Here is a 26,165-nt window from a genome sequence, read left to right as displayed (position 1 = left end):
TTAGAATACACCTCATTTTAATGCACCGTTACATTTTAGAGCTGTATCCTTTTAATACTTTTCTTCTGTACGGAGACTTTTTTGAGTTTGATTATAGAGGTGTTGCATTTAAGAAATAATTAACAAAAACATAGAGTATTATTTAAAATTTTTGCAATTATATATGGACATTATTACCTATGATAAAAAACAAATTTTTTGTAAATCGGACAAATGTTTTAGAAAATATTACAAATTATATTTTTAAATACATTCTGTATGGAGACTTATTTGATTCAGTGTATATTCTAAGAACGTATTAAAATCTAAGACAATTTAGTCATGTGGCCCGTCTGTCTGTTGAAAACACGATAGAGTCCGAACGAAAAGAGCTAGAACGTTAAAATTTTACTCAAATATTCCCTATAGGTACGGTTTATTTGGTATTGAAAATGGCCAATATTGGTCAAGGTTTTCGCATATATACAAGTGGCCCCGAAAAACAGCTTTAACAGTCATAACTTTTTTAAAAATAAGAGTATAGCGATGAAATTCGACATAAATAAGTTTCATATCAGCTAAAATCTCTCTACCAAATTTTTTGAGGATCGGTCCATAATTCACCCCATATAAGGTCCACTTTAGAAAATTACTTTAACACTCATTCCTGGCTAAAACAATACGAGTGTAGCGATGAAATTCGACATAAGTGATTTTCCTACGAGCCAAAATCTCTGCACCAAATTTTATGAGGATCGGTCCATAATATTTTGCTAAATCGAAAAAGCTCTGTCCATAATAGACTTAAGCCCTATCCCAAATATCACCCTGATGTTTATATGGGAACATTCCTTTTACGGCATACGGTTTGATGGTGGGTATATAAGATTCGGCATAGCCGAATATAATGCTCTTACTTGTTATTATTATAAACAAAAGAACTTACTCAACAACTTCTTTGTAAGCGAAACTGCAAGTACTACTACTTTAACTTAGCGTTAAAATTACCATCTAAAATGCTAATGAAGAAGTAGTGAAAAGAGGTTTTATTAGCATTTCAACTCATTACTTTTCAATGTAAGTTTTTCACATATATGTATGTATATGAAATCAATAACCGATATTGCTCTTTTTAAATACCAAACATATACATTTTTACTAATTTATATTAAATATTCGATCTATAAATGCTTAAAAACATGTTTTTTAATTAATTTTTCAGGATTGGACATTGCAAATAAAATTCGTGCAGCAGCGTGATGCAGGAATATATGAGTGCCAAGTATCTACTCATCCCCCCACATCAATTTTTTTACATTTATTAGTAGTAGGTAAGTATGTAAAACCAACCTACTAATCAATCGTCTGCACAAATTGCCAATTTCGTATGGCAGGCTGCGAAAAAATCGTAACTGTTTATCTAAACTTCGGAAATGTGTTCAAAATAGTCGATAAGAATTCATTACTAAATCTGAAGTAAATTCCTGCGGGAATTCTTGGGGCTAGGTTGCGACTTGATGTTGATTATAAGGTTTACATGAATGGACAGATTCGGCTTAATCGACTCAGAAAATTATTATAAGCCAACTAGTATCCTTTACAATCAAACATCAGCACAAAACTAATATTTCCTTTTATCTAAAGTGGTGCAGGGTATAAACAGGTTTTTGAATTTTTGGCACATTTTCTGATATTTTTGGCTCGGTCATTTTGTGTCCGTTTTCAGTACTGGTAATGACTTGTACTTACTCAACAACATACTTTTCAATGACAACTACTTACCATCTGAATTACTTTTAAGTAATCATATAATGACTTACATATAATCAGATAAGTAAGTTCTTTATTTTGATTTTTGCCGCACTGTGAGACAATTTTTTGAAATATCGGCCAAAAATCATATTTTTTTATGGACACCGATTCGGAGTTATGTTACTTATTTGAAAGTAAACACTAGTAAACCTCGGGAGCAAAAAAATTACAACACTTTTTCAGCTTTATCACAGCAAACAGAGTGATCAATCATGAACTGTTACAACATTTTGTAAAATTATATGACTTCCCAACTATTACTTTTAGCAAAAAAAAAAAATTTTTTTTTTAAGTTCAGAATTTACCGAAAATATGGTAGTTGTTAGACCACTTCTAGAAAAAAAATAGTTCTTTACGTATTTTAAAACATTTAAATTTAATAAAATCTGGTAGTTATGAGTCCTAAATCCCTATTAGGCTAAATCCCATCCAAAATAATGCTAGAAAAAATGCTAAATTGATTTTAAAATGACAAAAAAATGCTAAAATCATTTAAGTGTTTTCATGAACAATTCATATTAATTTGTAACTGTAAATCATTGTAATTTATAACAAATATGGAATTACATATATTCTGCCCTGGTTAACCATATGATAAACTACCCCAGATATGAGTATAAAATGTGATTTATTTTTCGAAATAAAGCATTTATGTTGAATTGTACCTTCTGAGACAGGCTTTATACATTTGTATATGTATGGGGCTAGGTAAAATAAAGGACGGACTTTAACCATTTTTAAAGGGACCAAAAAAGCAAAGATCATAAAATTGTTCTGACAATTTCAACCTTACCAGACGGTCAGACTTACATGGCTTACATGGTGTAGGGTAAAAACATTAAGTTCCGTGGCATTAAGATAAAACAACAGAAATGCTATAAATTATTTAAAATTTTTTAATTTAGCAATTACGTAATGTCTCTAATTTAATTATATTTCAGAATGCAAAAACTACATTAAAACTCTATTAATAACACTAGTTGCTCATTACATAAAACCTATATGGGTTTTTGGAAGGAAAAATTTAATATTTCGAGTTTTAGTTTTTTTTTTTTTAAATATATAAACAATTTTATTTGTCTTCCTCAAAAATGGTTTTCATGTCACAAAAATATTGACAATTCCGTTGAAATAATCTTAAATCTCGGTGAATACATGTCAGGTTTATAACTAATACTTCCAAGATTTTTTCGGAAAAAATATAAATGAGAATGTACGTAATTTGTAATTCTGGAATAAATTTTCAATAATATTTGCAAAATTTATGTATTTTTTTTTTAATTTAAAAAAAAAAACGTGACAACAAAATTTACTATAAATTTGGTAAAAATAAAAAGAATAGAAAGTAGGATAAGAAAATCCAAATTTTATATTATTGATTTTTTTCAATAGCCATTTTCAATAAATTAACAAGAACTCCTGAAGGATGATAAAAATTAACACCTCTTTATCTCAAAATTTTGGTATAGGAAAAAAATAAAATATGTTAACTAACAATCGTACATAGGTTTTTCCAAAATTATGTTTCATTCCATGAGCAAACAAAAAGTATTAGTTTGTAAAATAGCGTACGTATTTCTAAAAATATTTGAAATATCTTGAATTATTTCTATTACCTCGAATTTAAAAAGCATTGGGTTCCAGAAAAATATTTTAGAATACAACATTTTAAAGTATTCACTTGTATTGGCGAAAATATAAAGTTTTTAAAATAGTCCCTCGATAACTTCAAATAACAAATGATACTTTTATGTGAAATCGTAAGTAATTTATATACATGAATTTTTTTGCTTTATTTTAATTATTGTTTAATTCAGATTTTTTCCGGTTAAACCTATTTCCCATATATAACTCTTTTCTGGTCATCTGGGAACATTTATAGAACAAAATATATATTTAATGCAATTTATGGTTGCAAAAATTTGTCTTTTTTTGTTTATATACTAAAATAATGCTAAAAATATTTTATAAAAATGCAAAATGAAATGCCAAATGCTAAATTAAAATTTTACAGCTAAATCAAAATAAAAAATACTAAAACTAGCTGCTAAAATGGTCACACTGTCCATAACTCCTAGGAACAAGAGAGAACAAAAAAGTCCTACACTATGGTGTAGTCCAAACCTTCTCTTAGACATGTATACTAGGGTGGGTCGAAAATAGGATTTTCGCTCGGATCAACTTCTAATAGTGAAATTTTGTTGTATTTTAACGTCAAATGGAAGACTGTAAAATATTATTCAATTATTTTGAGGGTAAGAGCCCGCGCATCGCCGCCAAAGTTTGTAAATGCATTTATATGGGAAAAATGGCACTTTTTTGATACTTGAGGCTTTAAGTATTAATTATTGCACAATTTTATAGCAAAATCGTAATGTCTACAAAATTGTCTTTCCAAGAAAAAAAAAATGGTTAAAAAATGGTTGAAAAATTTCCCCCGAGAATTTTGTGATTCTGAAGACATATATAAGAAAATTTGTTTTAGTTTTGAAAAATTTTACAAACAAATATTATGTTTATCTTTATAAGATTCATAAATGTACTAGTACGAATTTTTGTTCAAATTGGATAACGCTTACTTGGTTTAGTCTGTGGTCAAAAAAGGGCCATTATTTTAGCAGCATCTCCAAAACTCCATTTTCAAACTTTAAAGAATTTTGTTAAATGGATTTTTAAAAATTAAAATTTTCTATACTGGATATTATAAAGGATATATATAAGAATTAAACACAGAAAGAATGAGCTCAATACTTCTCATAGTTTTACCGTACCTGCGATGTGAAATTGAAGGATTTCGGGAAAAAGGCAGTTTTTGCCATTAATTAAGTAAAAATTATATTATTACCAATTGTTGCATAATTTTATCAATTAAATTGCGATTATTATTTCCGAGTCCGTGAAAAGTTATTTCTGATAAAATTTCCGAAATTAAAAATCATTAACCCTTTAAAAACCGGGGTCAAAATCAAGTTTTTGTATATTTAATATTCTTCATTAAAAATAGCAAAATATTGTGTATTTAATTATGAATTCAGTTTGACAAACTACACGAAAATATATCCAGAAATCTAGGAATCAAACTTCTTCAAAAATTAACCCTCTGTCATACTTGGGGTCAATTTAAGACCGATTTTTTTAAACACTACAAAAAACACTTTTAAAAAGGAATTTTTTAAAATTAATTTTCTTAAAGAATTAATGGATATATATCCAGTATTTGGTTTATCGCATTATTTGAATGTAGTAAAAATAACTTCTAAGAAGTTTAATCAATATCCATCAACAAATTAACAACATCATGCTCTTATTTCTTCAAGAACATAAAATATTCAAAATTTTGATGTTGACCCCGGTATTTAGAGGGTTAATGATTTTTAGTTTCGGAAATTTGATCAGAACTAACTTTCCATGGACTCAGAAATAATAATCGCAATTTACTTGATCAAAATTAAGCAACAATTGGTAATAATATAATTTTTACTTAATTATTGGCAAAAATTGCCTTTTTCCCGAAATCCTTCAAATTCACATCACAGGTACGGTACAACTATGAGAGGTATTAAGCTCATTCTTTCTATATTAATAACCTTTTAGTTAATCAAATATTTGTGGAAATAGGATTTCTTATCTTTTCTAATAGAACAAGCTAAGATTTAAATATTTTAAATCTTTTACAATTTTTTCGCAGCAATTTAAACACGATTTTATATAATACTAGCTATACTCTTTGCTACCCTAAAAGTAATGTATATAAAAAACAAGTAAGAATGTATAGTCGGGCGTGACCGATATATATATATACCCTACACCAGTTATGAATATTAAATGTGATTTATTTTTCATAATAATGCATTTATCTTCAATATTACCTTATTCCGATACATTTAAGCAATTTATGGATGAAAAACTAATTTTCTGAAAGAGGCTTTATATGAGGGCTAGATGCAAATAAGGACCAAGCCCCATAAAATTTTGTAAATATTGTTATATTTATATAATATTTATTTGTGCTGAATTTCATCTCGAATTTGTGTTTATAAGTTAATTTTGGACATTCAAGTAATTTTCGGAAGGGAACTTTGTATGGGAGCTAGGGTTAAACGAGGCCCGATCTTTATGAAATTTGGCAAGGTCATCAAGGCTTGTATAAAACTTAGTTCTGCCACTTTTTATCGATATACAGGTATATTTTAACCTAATTATGAGCTCAGAAGCCTTTTTCGTGGGGTTCTGTTATATGGGGGCTAGGTGAAATAATGGACCGATTTTAACCATTTTCAATAGGCTTCGTCGTCCTTGGCTTGTATGGCAAATTTCATCCAATTCGAATCAGAAAACGATTCTAAGCCGATTGGTATTCTTTAAGGTGGGTATAGGACGAATATTTTTGTATGTTACAAACATCAGCACAAACCCAATATACCCTCCCCACTAAAGTGGTGTAGGGTATATAGTTTTTAGATACACTTTTTCTACATATTGGGGATGCCACGCATATTATTGCAAGTTCGCCAATTTATCCAAATGTTAATTTAGATTCTAATGTAACCTATGATAAATTTGAATAATATAATAATTTCCCAGATATAAGAAATTTTGTATTTAATTCATATGGGAGATGCCAAGGTCCCATTGAAAGTCCGCCCATTTTTCTCTAAATGTTCTCTAAATGCCACGCATATTATTGCAAGTTTGCCAATTTATCCAAATGTTAATTTAGATTTTAATGTAACCTATGAAAAATTTGAATAATATAATAATTTCCCAGATATACGAAATTGTGTATTTAATTCAAAAGTCCGCCCATTTTTCTCTAAATGTTCGCATGAATGTCACAGTTTTTCATGTCTAGCTCTAATAGTTTCTCAGATATACGAATTTTTCTATTTAATTCATATGGGAGGTTCCAACCACCCCTAATGAAAGTCCGCCTATTTTCCCCAAAATGTTGAAATAAATGTTAAATTTCTTAGTGCAAAATTTGAAAATTTTAGGTTTATAAGTTTCCCAGACAAACGACAACTCCAATTTACTACCCAAATGGATGTCAAAGTAGTTATTTCAAAATTTCAGGATTTTAGCTCTAATAGTTTCTCAGATATACGAAGTTTTTTATTTAATTCATATGGGGGGTTCCAAGCCCCTCTAGTGAAAGTCCGCCCTTTTTCCCCAAAATTTTCAGATAAATATTAAAGCTCTTCGTGCAAAATTTTAAGAAGCTAGCTCTATTAGTTTCCCCGATAAACGAATTTTTGTATATTTTATTCATATGGTATGGTAGTCCGCCAATTTATTACCCAAAATTTTTACATGGATGTTAAAGTTCTTTGTGCAAAATTTTAAGATTTTAACTCTAATAGTTTCCCAGATAATCGAGTTTTTGTATTTAATTCAAATTGAAGGTGCCACGCCCCCTACTTCTAGTCCGCCCCCTTTTTCCTTAAATAATCGTATTGACACTAAAGTGGTTCCAACAAAATTTGAGGACTCTATCTGTTATACTTTCTCAGATATACTTATTTAATATTTTCTTCATATGGAAGATGCAACGCCCTTTATAGCCGTTGCGCCCATTTTGTCATGGACTTTTGAGTCCATAATTATCTTAAATATTGTAGTATCTCTACAAAAAACGGCAAAGCTTAGTTCTATATACGTCTTAATAATACTACCAATTTTCTTAATTATCGGACTTTATTTGACCCTAGCCCCCATACAAAGTCCCCTTCAGAAAATGGCTTGAAGGTCAATAATTCACTAATAAGCACTAGTATCACTATGAAATCCAGCATACATAACTCTAATGTAAACGTAAAGCCATTTCATTTAGAAAATCACTTTTTTCAACAAATTGTTAAAATATTTCGGAATTAAGGTAAACAACTTAAATGCTTTGTTATTAAATATAATCCAAATTTTTAACATACTCAGTGGTGTAGGGTATCATATGGTCGGCCATGCCCGATTATACATTCCTTCTTGTTATATATATAGATTTTATAGCGCTTTAAAATATGCTTTAAAGATATTTAATTTAGATATGTGTACTGTTGTTCAGAATTTGTTTACAAAAAAATACAATTAATTATATGTATACGGTTAAAGTGTTTTTTCAGTAACATTTCTGTAAATAAAAGCTATATTTCTGTCAAAATTTGTATCTATATACAGTCATGTTCGATGAAATAGAGCCACCATCACGTTCAAAGTTTCTCTCCACTTAAAATCTCTCCTACAAAGAATAGAGTTGAGTAACTAACTGAAATGTTGTATTGATCTGTTATGAATGTAATAGCATTATTTTTGCAATAATTTACGCGTCTCTATTCGTAATTTTAATGAAATTTTAAATTAAGATATATAAAATGGTGTAACAAAAAATAGAGCCAGTTTGCAAAAATATAAAAATTTAACAATTTGTAGACAATTTTCAAATTGAAATAGATCCAAATAGTAAGTTTAATGCTTTTTATTATTATTTTAAAAGAATCTCATTAAAAAATTATAATTTTGAGCACAAAAGGGGCAGAGGCAAACATTGATGGCCATACAGCAGAAAAACGATAAAAACACTCCTTGATCTAGGAAAGGGCTATAGACAAACTGTTGAAATAATTAGGTGCTCCAAGAAAGTAATAGAAGATGCTGTAAAATATAAGTTTAAGCCAAAAAATATGGAGAAGGAATAAAAAATTACATCATTTTTTAAGCGAAAAAATCAGACTCATGCAGAGGATGACACTTTTGTGTACTCCGTATAACCTTAAAAGGGAATATAATTTAGATGTTGCCAGCTTAATAGTAAGACCTGTCGTGTATAAAAAATTAAAAGGATAAAATTAGTAGAGTAGTATTATATGGGACTTTAAAGATCCTGAAAAAAAATAAAATTTTTCAAAACCATTTGAAATCTCCCCTTGAGCAGGAATCGAAATATTTTGTGGTCAGATGTAAAAAAGTATATTTATTTTATTCTGATATGATCCGTATAGCTATACGTAGACGTTCCAACACTCGATTTTGTCCCCAATGTGCTATGAAGATCATTGAACATGGTTGCGGATACGTAATGGTATGGGGTTATTTTTTCTTGTTTGGAACATGGTCTCTATTTCGGATTGAGGGAAGATAGGACTGTAAATATCCCATAATTATAATTAATGATGCTATGCTGAATGAGAAATAGCACTTTTTTAGGAGATTCCTACTATTGTGTCCTCAAACGCGCAATTTTTTTACATGACTCCATATTTCTTGCTCCAAAAAGAAGTGTTATTTCTTATTCTTTCTTGATATTTTCTGGATTAAACTTATGCATTTTTACAGTTTATACTATTTTTTTGGACCAAAGAATTATTTCAACAATTTGACTTGAACATGGCGTATTGTTATAATATTTCTGCGGTCTCGCCTGCAAAGTTTTCTTCTGCTTCTTTTTGGACTCAAAATTATTGTTTATAATGAGATTATATTAGGATTCTAATAATAAACCTTAAACTTACAATTTGTATCGATTTCAATTTGAAAATTATCTACAAATTGTTAAATTTTTATATTTTTGCAAACTGTGTCTCGTTTCTGTAACTCTCGCATCGAGAAGTTTCTCGCATGAAACAGTGGAATTGAAGAAAAAACAATGTGAATTGAAACAAAATATCATTTCTCACATGCAAGTGTTTCTGTAAGAAAATTTTGTGAGAACTATCTGTCATTTATGTTTTTTGACTTAAGTTATTGGAAATTTGTGAGTAAAAGTGTTTCTGTAAGAAAATTTTGTGAGAAGTTTCTCACATGAACTGTCAAAAAAACTCACATTTTAAAACGTTGCGGAAAGGAAATTTTTAAGTAAATAAAATTTAATTTAAACATGAATTATATGTAACAATGAAAAAGTAATGTTATATTTATAATTATTTAAGATTAAAATAAATATTGTTCACTAATTTTTAGAAAATAGGAGGAATTTCGGATATACAAAAGCAAATGCTAAACAAGTACGTGGATATAAACTTAGAATTTGCCAAGGGCAAATTTAGTGGGATAATTTTTCGAACAATTTTCATTTAATTTCTATATTTTTTGTTTATTTATTCTTCGTTTATAAATTTGTTCGGCAATTTTTGTTTTCTTCTTTTAATTTTTATGTTTTTGACAGCTGTTTTATTGGAAATTTCCAATAAAAACGTAATTCGTGCAGCCTCTTCTCACTTTAAGTTACAGAAACACTTTTTACTCACAAATCGAGAAACGATGGAATTTTTTGTTTCACACTTCTCGATGTGAGAACTTCTCACTCAAAGTTACAGAAACGGGGTACTGGCTCTATTTTTTGTCACACCATTTTATATAGCTTAATTTAAAATTTCATTAAAATTACGAAAAGTGACGCGTAAATTATTGCAAAAATAATGGTATTATATTCATAACTGATCAATACAAAATTTCAGTTAGTTTTTCCAACTCAATTCTTCATTAGAGGGATTTTAAGTAAAAAGAAACTTCGAAAGAGGAGGTGGCTCTATTTTTCGGAACATCACTGTATGTAGCTATTTGGTAATAAAGAGATTTTCGAAAGAGGCTTTGTATGGGTCCGATCGTGAAAATAATTTAAAATAGCATTTTGTATACAAAAGTAATGTCTGTGTCAAATTTTGTATGGATATATTTGTTTGGTAATGAGTAATGTGAATTTAAGTGATATCTGGGAGGGGACCTTATATGGTAGCTATGACCAAATATGGGCCGATCGTGAAATTTTTTTTAAATAAAATTTTTGTAAACTAAATTAATATTTGTGCTGAATTTTGTGAGGATATCATTATTTAATAATGAGTTATGTGCGTTTAAGTGATTTTTTGAAGGAGATCTTCTACGGGAGCTATGACCAAATATGGAGCGATTATTAAACAATTTTAAGATTAAATTTTTGTATACAAAAGTAATATTTGTGGCAAATTTTATGTAGAAGAGCTATATTTGTGCCAAATTTGTATGGATACCATTATTTGGTAATGAGTTATTTTTAAGTGATTTTTGGGAGTGGACCTTGTATGGAAGCTATATCAAATAGGCAATATTTGTGCAATATCATTATTTGTTAATGTGTAATGTGCGCTTAAGTGATTTTCGGGAGGGGACCTTGTATGGGAAAATGTTTACTGTACGATGAAGACCTTTTTCTTCACCGGCAACGATATAGAGCAATTCAGGTTCTTTGAATTGTTGTCTATAGGTTGTTGGGCAGTGATTAATTCCTAAGAACAAAAGATAACGACCGTGGTACCGAGACAAGTTAAAAGACCGATGATGCTTGTTTGACTTCAACCATGACAATGATTTCTTTATTTAAAAATAATTTCCTTAATAGTAACAATTGATCATCTAAATAAGGGCTACACTGTTGTTTTTGTAATATTATTTGTTTCTCACTTCCAATGTACCAACTCAACTTGTTTACTTATATTCAAAATATGCAAAAACAAAATACATGCAATAAGCCTCCAAAATAATAAATTGCATTTTTAAGAACAATAACAATATGCTTGTAATAAGAATTGAAGTGAGAAACAAATAATAAAAACTAACGGGTCATTACCAAAAATAAGTACAGTGGTTAGTAAGAGCAAAAAATAATGAAAAATTACAGTGGCAACATTGAGCCATAAATATGAACAAAATTTAAATACAATTCAAATTGCAAATTAATAGTAAAACAAAATAAAATAATATTATTAAATGTTATACGGTGACCTAACATTTACTCTATATGAATTCAATTGACATAAAACGTTTACTTGTATAAGTTTCTAAATAAAGATATTGCCATTCTACCGGAAGTTATTAACAATTAATGCATTTTACGGGAATATATACATTTGTATGGGAGGTATATGAAATTGTGGACGGTTCCGCCCCTTTTTAACAGGAATAAAGCCATATAGTAGCATATAGGCGAAAGGTATTGTCAAAGACCTAAGTCCCCTGTCAAAAACCTAACTGGTGAGAATGTATTAGTAGAAGCACAGAAATAAGCACAGTTGTTCAAAAGGTACTAAATAATAAATGTATTTTTGATACGTTATTTTTTGTATGTTATTACTAGGATTTCATATACTAGTGAATGAAAATATTAGTTAATTAATTTTTTTCAGAAGATATTTTATCTTAAAACGTATTATAAACACGTCTTTTTGTTATTTTTTTCTGCACTAATGGAAAAAGAAAAAAAGTATGTGAAATACTTTTTTCATTTTCAATACGAAAATTTACAACTTTTCTTTTTTCAGTTTTAATTAAAATGAAATGTCAAAGAATAACAAATATTTTTTTTTTCGTTTGTAAAATATAAATTATTTTCGGGGTTTTAAATACATTAAAAGTGTGGCAAAAAATAATAAATATTAAGTTTAAGTGATAAGAAAAACTAATAAGTGCTAATATCCTCGCAATTTCGCGAAGAAAATTTGAAGTTTTGTGAGAGCGTTTAGTTCTCTCAAGTGTGTTTTATTCTCTCAGAACTCGTCTGTGTGAAGAGAATAAAAAAATTTGTTTGACAACCCCTTCAGTTTCGCCTATATCCCTACTATATGAATAAAGCTTTCATATACAAACAATTGTGTGCTGATTTTTATGAAAATATATCGCATAGTTTTTGTGACAATTGTATTAGAATGTGTTAAATAAGCTTAATTTTTCGGAGTTTTCTTAAATTTTGATTCATAACTTTTGCCGATGTAAACTGATTTTGCTCATTTTCAATACCAAACTGCCTAGGACAATAGTGAATCTTTTGACCGAATTTCATTAATTTATTTAGCATCGTTTTTACGTGAGTGTGTTGTACACAGACAGACAGACAGACGGACATAGCTTAATCGACTCAGAATTCGATAAGGACCCGGAATATATATATATACTATGTTGGGTCTAAGATGAATGACAAAATTATATATACCCTCTATCACCACTGATGGTGGTGGAGGGTATAAAAAAAACAAAAGAATGTGTATAAAAAATCTATAAGAATGTAACCTATAACACTGACTCAAATAAGTCTCCGTACAGTATGTAGTTAAAAACATAATTTTTAATATTTTCTAAAATATTTGTCCGATTTACAAAAAAAAATTGTTTTTTATCATAGGTAATAATGTCCTAATGAATTTTCTAATTGCAAAAATTTAAAATAATACTCTTATGTTTTTCTAAATTATTTCTTAAGTGCAACACCTCTAAAATCAAACTCAAAAAAGTCTCCCTACATCATAATGATTAAAACTTAAACGAGTCCTAAATTAGATAAGCATCGTTTTAATAGCGAGTTCGCCTTGATTAACATTGGTTTGTTATAAATTTTGTTCTATGGGATTAAGATCTGGACCTTGAGAAGGGCAGGAAGTACTTCTTTTACGTTGTCACGTACCCATTTACTTTAAATTCTCAATGAGCGCTTTGGGTTCTTATCATAAACGAACTGAAAATCGTCTCCTATGACTAATTTTACTGCATTGGCTTCCAAATGCTGTTTTAAAATATTTAATTAATTATATAGTCCATTGTCCTTTCACGAATATGATATTTCCGAAACATCCTATAGACATTATACCCCACACCATCACTATACCATCAAGGAATTTCACACTTTCTTTATGATTTTTTTAATTCACAAACGGTATTTTCTTCACGGCATACAAATCTCTGGCTTTCTGATCCGAAAATGTTGTACATACTTTAATCTGTCAAAAAATATAGTTTTCCAGCTGTATTCCGCTTTGTTTGCGTAATTTTGTGATACTCCAAGTGTTACTTCACATTCTTTACTGAAATAAACAATTTCTTAGGTGGAACACATGCCTTATATTGATTCAGATGATGAAAATGTTGTCTAGTATGTGCATTTGCAGATACATTTTCACTTTCTGTACAACTCTTGGCTATTTCCTGACAACATTAGAAATTAGAATACACCTCATTTTAATGCACCGTTATATGTAGAACTGTATCCTTTTAATGTTTTTCTTCTGTACGGAGACTTTTTTGAGTTAAATTATAAAGGTGTTGCATTTAAGAAATAATTTGCAAAAACATAGAGTATTATTTAAAATTTTTAGAAAATTTATAAGTTCATTATTACCTATGATAAAAAACTATTTTTTTGTAAATCGGAAATTTAGAAATTCATTCATTTTAGTTATTATTATTAATATTATTATTTAATTTTTATATTGTTATGAATCGTTTTTATTAAACTATTTGATCGTTATTATTTGTTATATTTTGCTAATATTTATTTTCTAAACTTTCCCATAAATATTTTTCCTTTACTGTTTAATGTTTAAAAGTAATTACTCTATATCTCTCCTTTATATTTTAATGCATGTGCTCAATTCTCATTACATATTATCGCTCAATTCGTTGTTTTACTCATTCTCATTCTGTTTAATTCTCAATATTTGTATATCACTCAATTTTTTGTCTTCTTTTGTCTTGCAATAATTTTTAATTATAAGAACAGATCAATGTATAAATCTATGCTATTCTATGATAAGCCTTCAACAAATAAAGATCTTAAACGGAAAAATAACATAAATCTTTCAATAATAAAATCCTATATGTGGGGAATATAACGATATTCTGTTTGTTCAAGCCCCATATTATAATTTAATAAAAAAATATTAAAATATCAACTTGGACGTCAACTTGGACGACTCTGTCTGGTTAAGACTCTTTATTTTAATATTAAATATTAAAACGAGTCTCATCCCTTACATGTTTTTAAATACATTTTGTACGGAGACTTATTTGTTTCAGTGCAGAATTCAGAGAAAAACGAAACAATTAAAAAAACAGTGATCATAAAATTTAGTAGGAAACATTAAAGAAAAAATTAAATAAACAAATGAAGCAAATAAAGAAAACAATAAAAATTACCTGATCAACTACTTCATCATCCTATATCAGATCAAACAGAACCTTGGAAGGCCTCTCAACGTTTACTTGCAAGTAAGTTTTTGTTGTTATTATTTTATTTTTATTATTCATTATTTGCAATATTTGTTTACAATTAATTATGCCATAATAATAGTTTAACTTAAACAAAATAATTACTTATACATATTTCAAATTTTATGCACAATTATTGATTATGTTGAACTGGCATACATAATGTAACAAATCCCCACGATCACCAATCAAAATTGCTTTATCACCATATTGATTAAATATAACAACAAAATAACTATACTCTATTTTGTTGTTCTAAATTTCTAAATTCATACTTAAACAAGATTTGACCAATGGCCTCTTAATGTAGCATAAATTAAAAATGGAACATAAAAACAAAATTTCTCAATTTTTTTTAAGAAGAATTTAGAAAGAGAAAATATCAAAATTTATGAAAAAGCAAATATAATTTTTATATTTTTTTAATTATATAGAGCACGGGGATTTAAGATCTACTCCTTATGTTTTACACAAAATAGATTCTGGTTTAAAGTTCAATATATTCATTTAACTAGTCATTTAATAAAAAGTTAATGGTGTTTTTGAGTGACGAGGGTCAAGAACCAACCACAATACTGAGTCTACCTGGTAAAGACGGGTCAAGCCGACCTATAGTCATTCAAATATAAGATTGTGAATATAAGATTTCTAATATACAGTCTTGAAACTTAAACACCCTTTACACATTGTAAGCAAAGATTTTGTTGGGATGAGTAAGAACGATAGATGCAAATCTTCAAATCCACGAAGAAATGTCATTGGTCGCCATTCATAGAAATGTTAAGGGAAAAGCAATTTTTGATATAATCCTATAAACATTTTTTTCATTTGCTGATAGGGAAAAACTTTCTACCGTATGTACTGATGGTGCTAAGTTAATGATAGAAACTAATGATTTACTAATGTCTTTAAAAGACCGTAACTTTATTTTAGATTTAGCACATCTAACTGATATTACAGAATTTGTAAATAACTTAAAACTTTAATTACAAGGCAAAAATAAAAACATTTTTAAACTTGTATGTGCGGTTAAATTATTTACAAATATATACATAAAACGGAAATATTAATGACTAATTTAAAAAAAATTAATAACGCTTAACAGAAATACAGAAGAATTCAATGAAAATTTTACCATTAAATTAGATGAATATATAAAAGTACTATAAGATTTATTAACAAATTGCAAAAAGCGTTTTAGCGTTTTTCGAAAATAGAACATAAATAATTAATCAAATGAATGAACAAATGAATAACGATATATCATTACCAATGCAAATGTCATCGAATTTTAAAAAAACGTTGATGAAAAAATTTACCCAAAAATAAAAAATTAAATTTTTAAATTATATTCGATGTTTTGTTCAACATATATTTCTTTTCATTTTTAAAATTAATAAGAACTAAAAAAACTTAATTCAAAACTTTTTCGCGAAAATATGAAGATAATTTCATTCTTACACATTTTCTTACACACAACAAATTTTTTAATTTTTTTGCGCATTTTTATATCGCCCGAAATAGTTTTATTTTTTGTAAACAAAAATATATATTTTTTTTAATTCTTGACAATTAATTTTTGAATTTAAATAAAACTTGAAAAAACGAAGTTGTAAATTTGGGTATTGAAAATGGGAAATAAATTTAAAATAAACATAATATTTTGCAAATATATGAATAAACAAATTGAAAAATGTATTTATTAAAAGTTTACAGATTAAACGTGTAATAAAAAGATTCAAAAATCTGTAAAAGTATAAATTTAAATGTTTTATATTTTTCCTAAAATTTTTAAGTCCGTTTTTATGCAACTATGAAGGTTTGTAATCAGTGGTGAAAGTGGTTGGTGCTACAATACTTATAAAAAAATTCTACCAATACATTCTTAGAGTTAAGTACCGATTGACAACTCCTTTAGGTACCAACTGACAAGCACCAATTTCTTTATCTGAACCATCGAGTACATAGAGAGGAAACTTTGCTATCAAGGACCTAAGCACTGAACACCAAGAAATGAAACTGTGACGTTTTTTTACAACAATAACGTTACGCTCTTCTCACAGAGTTCTGTGTAACTCCAACACACATGTAAGAATGTCACACTCTCTCAAAACTTCAAAACTTTGTCGCGAAAATTCGTGGCTTATAGCCACGAATAATAACATTAAGTATTTTTGATTACTTAATGTTATATTTTATTATTTTTTGCACAATTTAAATACATTTAATAGCCCGAAAAAAACTATTTTTTACAAACGAAAAAAATATTTTTTATTTTTTTGACATTAAATTTTTGTTGTTGAAATTAAAACTGAAAAAGGACAATGTTTTAAATTTTCGTATGTTACACGAAAAAAATATTTCAAATAAATTATTTATTTTCTCAATATTGCAGATTAAAAAGCCAACATACATTCTTGTAAAATGTTTATAGATTAATTATGTTTCAAAATATTTAAAGAAATCGTTTAAAATAAAAATTTAAATGGATAATTTTTTTCAATATTTTTAAATCCGACTTTTTGCACTATGTTGGCTTGAGAATTCTACTAATACACTCATAGTGTTAGATACCGATTGACAGTAGACTAAGGGTACTTTTTGACAGCGTTTCACTTCTTGATGTTCAGTGGACCTAAGTCTGTTGTCAAAAACCTAAGTTGTCTAAATGTAGTAGTAGAATAACTTATGGTAGTATTAGTTTATTACCCATAGTTGAAATAACCCAACAAACACAAAATAGAACGTTTGAAAAACGTTTATTTTGTTTATTTTATTACTAGCTATACACAGTGTGCTTCGCTACCCTAGAAACATTACGATTTTTCATATTTACATTTTACGGAAAAATCCACTCCCACTTCTCAGTAAACGGTGACTCAGAAAATAATTTCATCGACCAAAAGGCAAATGTTTTGTTAACACTGAATTCTATAATTTCAATGCCATAGTAAACACATTAAAATAAATATGGGAGATGCAACGCCTGCTGTTAATAGTTTACCCATTTTTCCAATTGTTGCCTGTGCAAAATTTTAGATTTCTTATATTTAATTAACATGAAAGAGACCATACCATTGTGATCCGCCAATTCATTAGGCAAATACTAACATAAATGTCCAAATTGTTTTTGCAAAATTTGATCATTCTAGCTCCCAAAATTTTTATATTGACACTAAAGTTTATAATAAAAAAATTGGGAACTGTAGCTGTTATAGTTTTCCAAATTTACGTCGTTTGGTATTGGATAGCAATATAGACGTGGGATGTGCTCCACCCACTAATGCTAGTTCGACCATAACCCCCCCCCCCAGTATTCTTACATACCTACATACATACATACATAAATACATACATACATACATAAACACATACATACATACATACATACATACATACATACATACATACATACATACATACATACATACATACATACATACATACATACATACATACATACATACATACATACATACACAACATATAAACTAAAAAATTTAATAGGAGATAGAATGAGCTTTCATTTCCTGTAGATTGCAAATTATTTGCAGAAAATTCCTAGCCCATTTAATGCCTTAGAATTATTGTATTAAAAACTTAGTTATTAGGTTAGGTTAGGTTGATAGGAGGATGCATACTACATCAAATCCGAAGAAATACACCTAGGCCACTATCGGGCCTGTAGTGCGCTCCTTTTCATGAAAGAAAAAAAAAGTTCACTGAATGCATTATTTTTCAGTTTTCAAAAACTCAGTTTCCGGAATAACACCACTTCCAAGATACTTGGATCTAACTTCGACGAATGCCTGGCAGTGGCAAAGAAAGTGCTCCAGAGTTTCACTGACCTCTCCACACGCTCTTCATTCGTCTGAATCCGTACGTCCAATTTTGCATAGATATGCTCGTCCTGTGTGTCCACTCAGAATACGTACCATCATACTAACTTCAGACTTGCTCATTTTGAGGACATTTTTCGTCTTGCCCTCATCAGGGTCATCCCATAGGATCTTTGGAGTTCTATCCACTGTTTCATTATTCCAAGAGGCCTTATGGGATTCTCTCACCCATATTTTTAGTTCAGCTTTTGTTGCGTCGAATGGTTTTGCGTTTGTCAGGTTAACTGCCTCGAGCTCCCTTCCCTTTAAAGCTAGTCGCTGTAAACCTTACCTCTGAGAGAGTATTCAGTAAAAATTTTCTTACAATCCAATACGGTCTTAGATTTAATTCTATCACCTGGTATCACCCTAATTTCCTTCTGGCTGTCGGTAAATATATTAAGCGCTGTGGGCGCCATATTTATTCTAGTCCAATTCACGCATTCCGTTATTGTTCGTACTTCTGCCTGGAAACTTGTGTTATGATTTGGTAAACGGTAGTATATTTCTGTTTCTGGGTCTTCAATATAGAACCCCAGTCCTACTTTGTCCCCCATTTAGAGCCATCCGTGTAACAACAGATTCCTACTGGTATTTTCTCTAATGTTCCGCTTGACTAAGACATTCTATTTGGAATCAGCGTTTCAAAGTTTCCGACATATTCTGTGTCTGGTATGCGATCAGACACGTCCACTGATTGTATATAACCTTCCAATGTGTCCAGTATACATTATTGACGTGTCCAATAACCGCTTTTGGCCAATTCGCCTAAAGTAAAGAGCCGTTCGGCTGTAAGCGCCGCCTCATATCTTACATATGTTTCAATGGGTGGAATATCTAGCATTGTTTCCAGAGCCTTGGTTGACGTAGTGCTCATGGCTCCACTTATACCCAAGCAGCATGTACGCTGAACTACCTGTAGTAGTTTGATATTGCACTTTTTGTCTAAAGCAGTCCACCAGATTATTAAAGCATAAGTTAGAATTGGTCTAATTACACTTTTATAAAGCCAATCTTTCATAGTAGGACTAAGACCCCATTTCATGCCTATAGTTATCCTACATATCGCCCAGAACCGATGTGCCTTGCTGATCCTACCCTCTATGTGGTGTCTCCATTTTAATTTCCGGTCGAGGATTACACCTAAGTTCTTAACTTTGTCTGTCACTGGTATCTCCTTGCCCAGGAAGAAAGGTTCAGTATACGTAGAACTTTTTGTCTTTCTTTTGGAAAGACAGATTTCCGTTTTTGCCGGGTTAACATTGAGCCCAGCTCAAGGCCGTATTCAGTGACTCATCAGTTCTTCTACACAAGTAATTTGGATCCTTTCCCTTTAAAAGTATTACGACATCTGCATAGCCGACATGTCTAAGTCCTTTCTAAGTTAGGGTCCTTAGGAGGCTATTAATCGTGGTAACCCAGAGTAAAGGTGACAAAATGCCACCCTGTGGTATACCGCGAAATACCTTTTTCCTGACAGTTAAATCGTACATCTCGCAGCTTATCCGTCTGTTGCTTAGCATGTGGTTGATCTAGTTACAGAGCACCCGGTCAACATAAAACTGGTCTGGGGATTGGATAAGAGTATCATTGTGCACGTTATTGAAGGCGCCTTTGATGTCAATGCATACCGCCAGTGTATATAGTTTGCTATCAAAGGATGCACCTATGTAGTGTATCGGCTTTGGTGGTGGTCTTAGTACTTTGAATCTTATGTACCGATGGTCAGAAAAGGAGTGCTCGTCCGAAACTCTCCAACCTCAATTTCGTTTTTAAGCTCTTCTGAACATACAGTTATATCTAATACTTCTTCTATGATTCTATTGACAAAGGTAGCTTTATTCCCTAAGTTCAATGTGATCAAGTCTTTAGAATTAAGAAAATCCATAAGGGCTTGTCCCTTGCGATTGGTGTTTGTACTACCCCAAGCTACATGGTGGGAATTTGCATTACAACCTATTACAATTTTCTTATTTTTCCTTTGTGCCTCTTCAACCAGTTTCATCAGATCTGACGTTGGTTGTAGTGTCGGAGAATCGAAGGCAGAGCAGTCCAATGTACCCACCTTGGCCTCCGTAGTAGAATTTTGCTCACGATTGCAGGATGACGATGACACCTGTCTCGATAGTAGATCAACACTTGCCGCCGCACAGTGGGTCAGAATCGAAATTTTTTGGAAATAAATCTGGCATTTCTAAACGGCTGATCCGATCGGTATAAAATTTGGCGTGAGCGTGGCCAAGGAGTATTCGAGTTTAAGTTTTGAAGATGAACCCCGCATATGCCCCAGGGACGGCGCTGTGGCGGCTCAAAGTAGGGTACCTACGACATGTAAAATTTTTAAACTCGTGCCATTTTTTTGTTTTTCATCCAAATACATGCTTGGACATACTACTTATCTCTTATAATATCCGAGTTATAGGCATTTAAAAATTTAGTGATACAAAATTTACCATACCTTGGTCCGCCTTTTTTTGAATACCGGGCGTAATTTTGGACCAAATGGACTCAATTTTTTCTTGTTAGTTAGACAACAAAATTTCAGATCAATATCATTTACAGATCCAAAAATATACGTTTTTTAATTTAAAAATTCAAAAAATTTTAGATTTTTGCCGTTTTTTTTTGCCAAAAATGTGTCTTAACTCTTTTATTAATAAAATAAAATTTTTATTAAGAACATATAACAATTTTATAGTTTTCTAAAAGGTATCTTTACGCAGAACGCTTTGGCGTAAAAAACTTGTCCTATCTTTTGAAAATGTTGCCACTGCGTCCTTCCAAATATGACCTATTTTTTAACAAAACTTCAACTTTGGGCGACATGTTCTAAAATCCCAAAGCTGGGATCAGAAAACTGAAAGCAGTTTTGGAAACCTCAATATGTTTTCTATTTACTCCAAAAGTATTTTCCCAGCCCTGAAAGAAATGTGGACCCTATGGGCAAAAAAGTAAAAAAATGGGATTTTCATTCCTATTTTTGGGAATTGCGGGATGCCCTTTGACCTTTTCAATTTTTTTTTTTTGCATTTTCTTATTTGAAATGACAAATTTAACAAGCGTTGAAAATTTCATTGAGTTTTGTTCATAAATAAAGATTTTGTCATATATTACATATTTGTTTAATTTCTAAAACTATGATTTATATCAAAATTTTAATAGGGTCGCAGATAGCTATAACAATTTTGTCCATATTTATCCCTTAATAAGTTTTTTTAGTTAGATATGGAAATTCTCGATTCTTTACAAAAATTTTCAAGCCAATATCTCAATTACATTCAAAAATATGTTCATTTAAACCTGTATCCTTTAATTTCATATTTTAGTATTAAATATGACAGAACATATTTAAAACTTATATTTACCTATTTTCTATTTGTTTGCTTATCCTTATAATTGAAAGGTCCTATTATGCTTAAATTTTCAGAAATTTATAACTATTTTTTACTTAAATTTTTTCGACAGATCATTTCGTTCTGTTTCGTTTATTGAAAATTTTATTTTATTAATAAAAGAGTTAAGACACATTTTTGGCAAAAAAACGGCAAAAATCTAAAATTTTTTGAATTTTTAAATAAAAAAATGTATATTTTTGGATCTGTAAATGATATTGATCTGAAATTTTTTGTATATTATTGGAAATTTTGTTGTCTAACTAACAAGAAAAAATTGGTCCAAAATTACGCCCGGTATTCAAAAAAAAAAAGGCGGACCAAGGTATGGTAAATTTTTTATCACTAAATTTTTAAATGCCTATAACTCGGATATTATAAGAGATAAGTAGTATGTCCAAGCATGTTTTTTCAAGATCTTTGTATTTGGGTGAAAAACAAAAAAATGGCACGAGTTTAAAAATTTTACATGTCGTAGGTACCCTACTTTGAGCCGCCACAGCGCCGTCTCTGGGGCATCTGCAGGGTTCATCTTCAAAACTTAAACTCGAATACTCCTTGGCTATGCTCACGCCAAATTTTATCCCGATCGGATCAGCCATTTAGAAATGCCAGATTTATTTCCAAAAAATTTCGATTCTGCCCCACTGTGCGCCAGTACTAAGTTATTTAGGGTCTGCACCGTAACTTTTATCTCTTTATTTTTATTTTCCATGTTTGTTTTTTTTTAGTATTTTGGTCCGCGGGGAATATAATATTCCCAGGTGGTGGACAACCTACTCTCCCTCAGCTTGAGTCAAACTAAAACTTGGGGAGGACAGATGGTCCATCACCAATCAATTTAAAATATGATTTGCTTAAAACAATTTTTAACAATAACATACTTTTTCATTCGATATATTTATATTAAATATTAGTACCGAACTGCCGAGACAATATATACCCCGCAGAGAAGTGACTGTCGGACTAAGCGTTAAAAATGAGTTGTTGTCAAATGTATATCATATGAGATGAATATATGGTTATACATACCTTATCCACCCGGATGTTGTTCTAATGAGTGTGTCGGTTAAACTGCGTAATACACCAGCAAGCCCTTTTCTCCAAAGAAATTGGAATGAATAATGCTATGAACATTGCTGTTAAAATTATTAATAAAATTAGAGGTGGTCACAATGCCCTTACCCACCGAAAATTTAAAGATTTTCTTGCAAATTTTAATTCTGACTACGGTGATTTATTGCTTTATACAGAAGTTCGTTGGCTCAGTCGAGGCAAAAGTTTAAAAAGACTGTTTAATTTAAAAAACGAAATAATCCTCTTTTTAAAAACACTAGAAGACCACGACTTCCTATTAGACTTGGCATTTTTATGTGACATCACGGAAATTTTGAATGAACTTAATTTGACACTTCAAGGCAAAATTATACAAATTTTTCAACTTAATACAATAATAAACAATTTTTGTAAAAAATAGACTTGTTAATCCACCATTTAAAAAACAATAGCTTTGTAAATCTTAAAAAAACTTCATTAATTTTCTCCGAATTAAATTTCAATAGTTTTATCAAAATTCAAAAATATGCTGAAATAGTAGAATCTTTAAGACAAAATTATAAAAATAGATTTCAAGATTTAAAATTAATTAAAAATGTTATAGAATTACATGATAATCCTCTCAATTGTGCAATAGAAGATTTTGATATAGAACTTCAAGATGAACTTCTAAAATTACGATCCGATTTAGAAATTCCGTTGGAAACTGGAGAAAAGTTTTGGACACTTATCGACGAAAATAAATATTATAAGCTTAAAAATGAAATATTTAAACTATATTCTATGTTCGGCACCACATATAACTGCGAGGTGGCCTTTTCAAGTTTAAAAATAATTTTAACTAAACTCCGAAATAAATTAACCGATCAACATGTAGCCGATCTACTGCGCATCAAAGAATATAGAGGAGAAATTAATTTGGACGAATTAGGTAACGGATAGATTTTTTTGCAGTTTTTTTAACATACATACATACATACATACATACATACATACATACATACATACATACATACATACATACATACATACATACATACATACATCCATACATACATAGATACTTTTATATAAAATTTATCGACAGAGACATTTAAATCTAATAAAATTGTCAATATAACTAATGTGACTATAACAGTGATGACTATAAACGAAAACTACTGTATTCAATTTCTGCGGCTTTTCATACAAATTATCATATTTTTTTAAATTGATTGTCTTAAATGGAAAGTATGTCTGCGTAGTATTTTGCAAGAAAATAATAAACCATTCCTCGATCGAAATTCATCATACCTTTTCAAATCGTTCGAATTCCATCACATACCGGAATATTTTATTTCGGCACAGTCGAATATAAATTTATTTTTTAAATAATATCTAGAAGTTTTTGCATTTCAAGCTTTCTACAAATCTGAGTGATACCGGTAAAGGTAAATTAAATTGTTCTGAATGTAGATAACATTTTCCAAAGAAGAGGTTCATTTATGATCTAAATTGATATTCAAAGGATTAAACGTGATATTTATTTTTATTTAGGAAGTATGTATGTAATGTAGTTACCAAATTACTGAAATTATGATATTTTAAAAGTTTTTTTTTTGGAATTAATTGGATTGTTTTAATTTAAATTTATCTTTGATGAATTTCCACATGATTAAACAATTTTCTTCACAAACATGAAGATTTAAGATTTTCATGTATAAAATAATGAAATTTATGTAATCCTGAAATCCCGCGATCCCGTAGTAGTATTAACATTTTTTAAAATGCATTATGTAAAACCGTGTATATCTAATTCTAAGTTTTTTTTTGCATATTTATAGCATTTTTATAGCATATTTTGCATATTTTTTAATTTTTCGAACACAAATTGTGGTTTTATTATTAAAATTATTAAAAAAAATGTTAAATATAAAAGAATTAAATGACGATTTGTAAACAGTAAAGAGATAGCTATCTAAACTCTTTCGGAAATTTTGGCTAGGATCAATAGGCGAAAAGTTACACTCATTTGAAAAATCCCGTATGACCAAAATGTTCAACTTTTACGCCATCTACCTCCGGCAGTTCTTGACCGACGTGTATGGCCTACTATCCAATAGTACTAACCTTGGTGCAAGGCGTTCCTTAGGCTTTATAATTATTGCCATTCTCGAGATCGTGATTTTGTTAAATTGGTATAAGGGTACATAAAGCGATATTTCTGTTATCAAGAACCTATATATTTGTTGTAAAAACTTAAGTTCTAAATATTTATAATAAAAATCTACTTAAATACGATATATTATATTATTATTATAAAATATTAATATTACTTTATTAATAAATTATTATTTTTTGGTGCATATTTTCCACATTTTTAGTGCATATTTTCCCATTTTATAGTGCATGTATAAGTGCATATTTTTATTTTTTAAGTGCATGAATATCATTGCCTTGTATATTACCAACTAAAAAATTATAAGAAATTTTCCAACACTTTATTGGTTATATATGATTTAAATACACAGAAAGAAATTCATACTAGCTTTGAATTGACAAAAACTAAAGCAACTTCTTCATAAACATTTTGAATGTTGTTCCATTGGTATTTTACGTAATCAAAGATGTTCTGCCTTTAAGTTTCTCTATCTCATTATGCGAAACGATTTGCAATAATCCAAAATGATTCAATTGGAGTTCAGATCAAGGGATTGAGTTGTTCGATGAAAAACGTGAACATTTGATGCCTCCACCTATCACCTTTCAACATTTATGGTCTGTTTTTGGCCATTATCGAGATAGAATATCGAAAATGTTACAACAATCGGTTTGTTTTCCGCTTAAAGAGACTTTTATCCTAAATTAGGTCCATTTTCGATGTTATTTGCCAAATGAGTCCAATATCGAAAAAGTTATTACAGATAATGATTGAAGCTCCTCTATGCATCCATGTACCTCTACAATACTCAGGATTATGACTAGTGTTCACTGGATTTCTCACAGTTAAGGTTTTCATATCTGATCCATTGATATTGTGTTCAGAATCGCCGAAATAGCGACCTAA

The 26,165-nt window shown here is 29.6% G+C and overlaps 1 protein-coding gene across 11 annotated transcripts in view; it reads left to right on the top strand.

The window, feature by feature from the left end:
- Nucleotides 1-26,165, top strand: part of LOC119610549 — a 332,175-nt gene that overhangs the window by 127,201 nt on the left and 178,809 nt on the right. For all 11 annotated transcript variants that reach the window (XM_037965897.1, XM_037965875.1, XM_037965865.1 and 8 more), the window contains one exon: nt 1,202-1,310. In XM_037965897.1, the coding sequence (XP_037821825.1) occupies nt 1,202-1,310 (109 nt within the window). The remainder of the gene's footprint in view (nt 1-1,201; nt 1,311-26,165) is intronic.

The sequence above is a fragment of the Lucilia sericata genome, unplaced genomic scaffold (genome assembly GCF_015586225.1).
Source record: "Lucilia sericata isolate MDLA Ls3-8-SP2 unplaced genomic scaffold, ASM1558622v1 Contig000028F_arrow, whole genome shotgun sequence".
In the NCBI taxonomy this organism is placed as follows: domain Eukaryota; kingdom Metazoa; phylum Arthropoda; class Insecta; order Diptera; family Calliphoridae; genus Lucilia; species Lucilia sericata.
The sequence above is the reverse complement of the archived record's forward strand: the minus strand, read 5'-3'. Positions and strand labels throughout refer to the sequence as shown.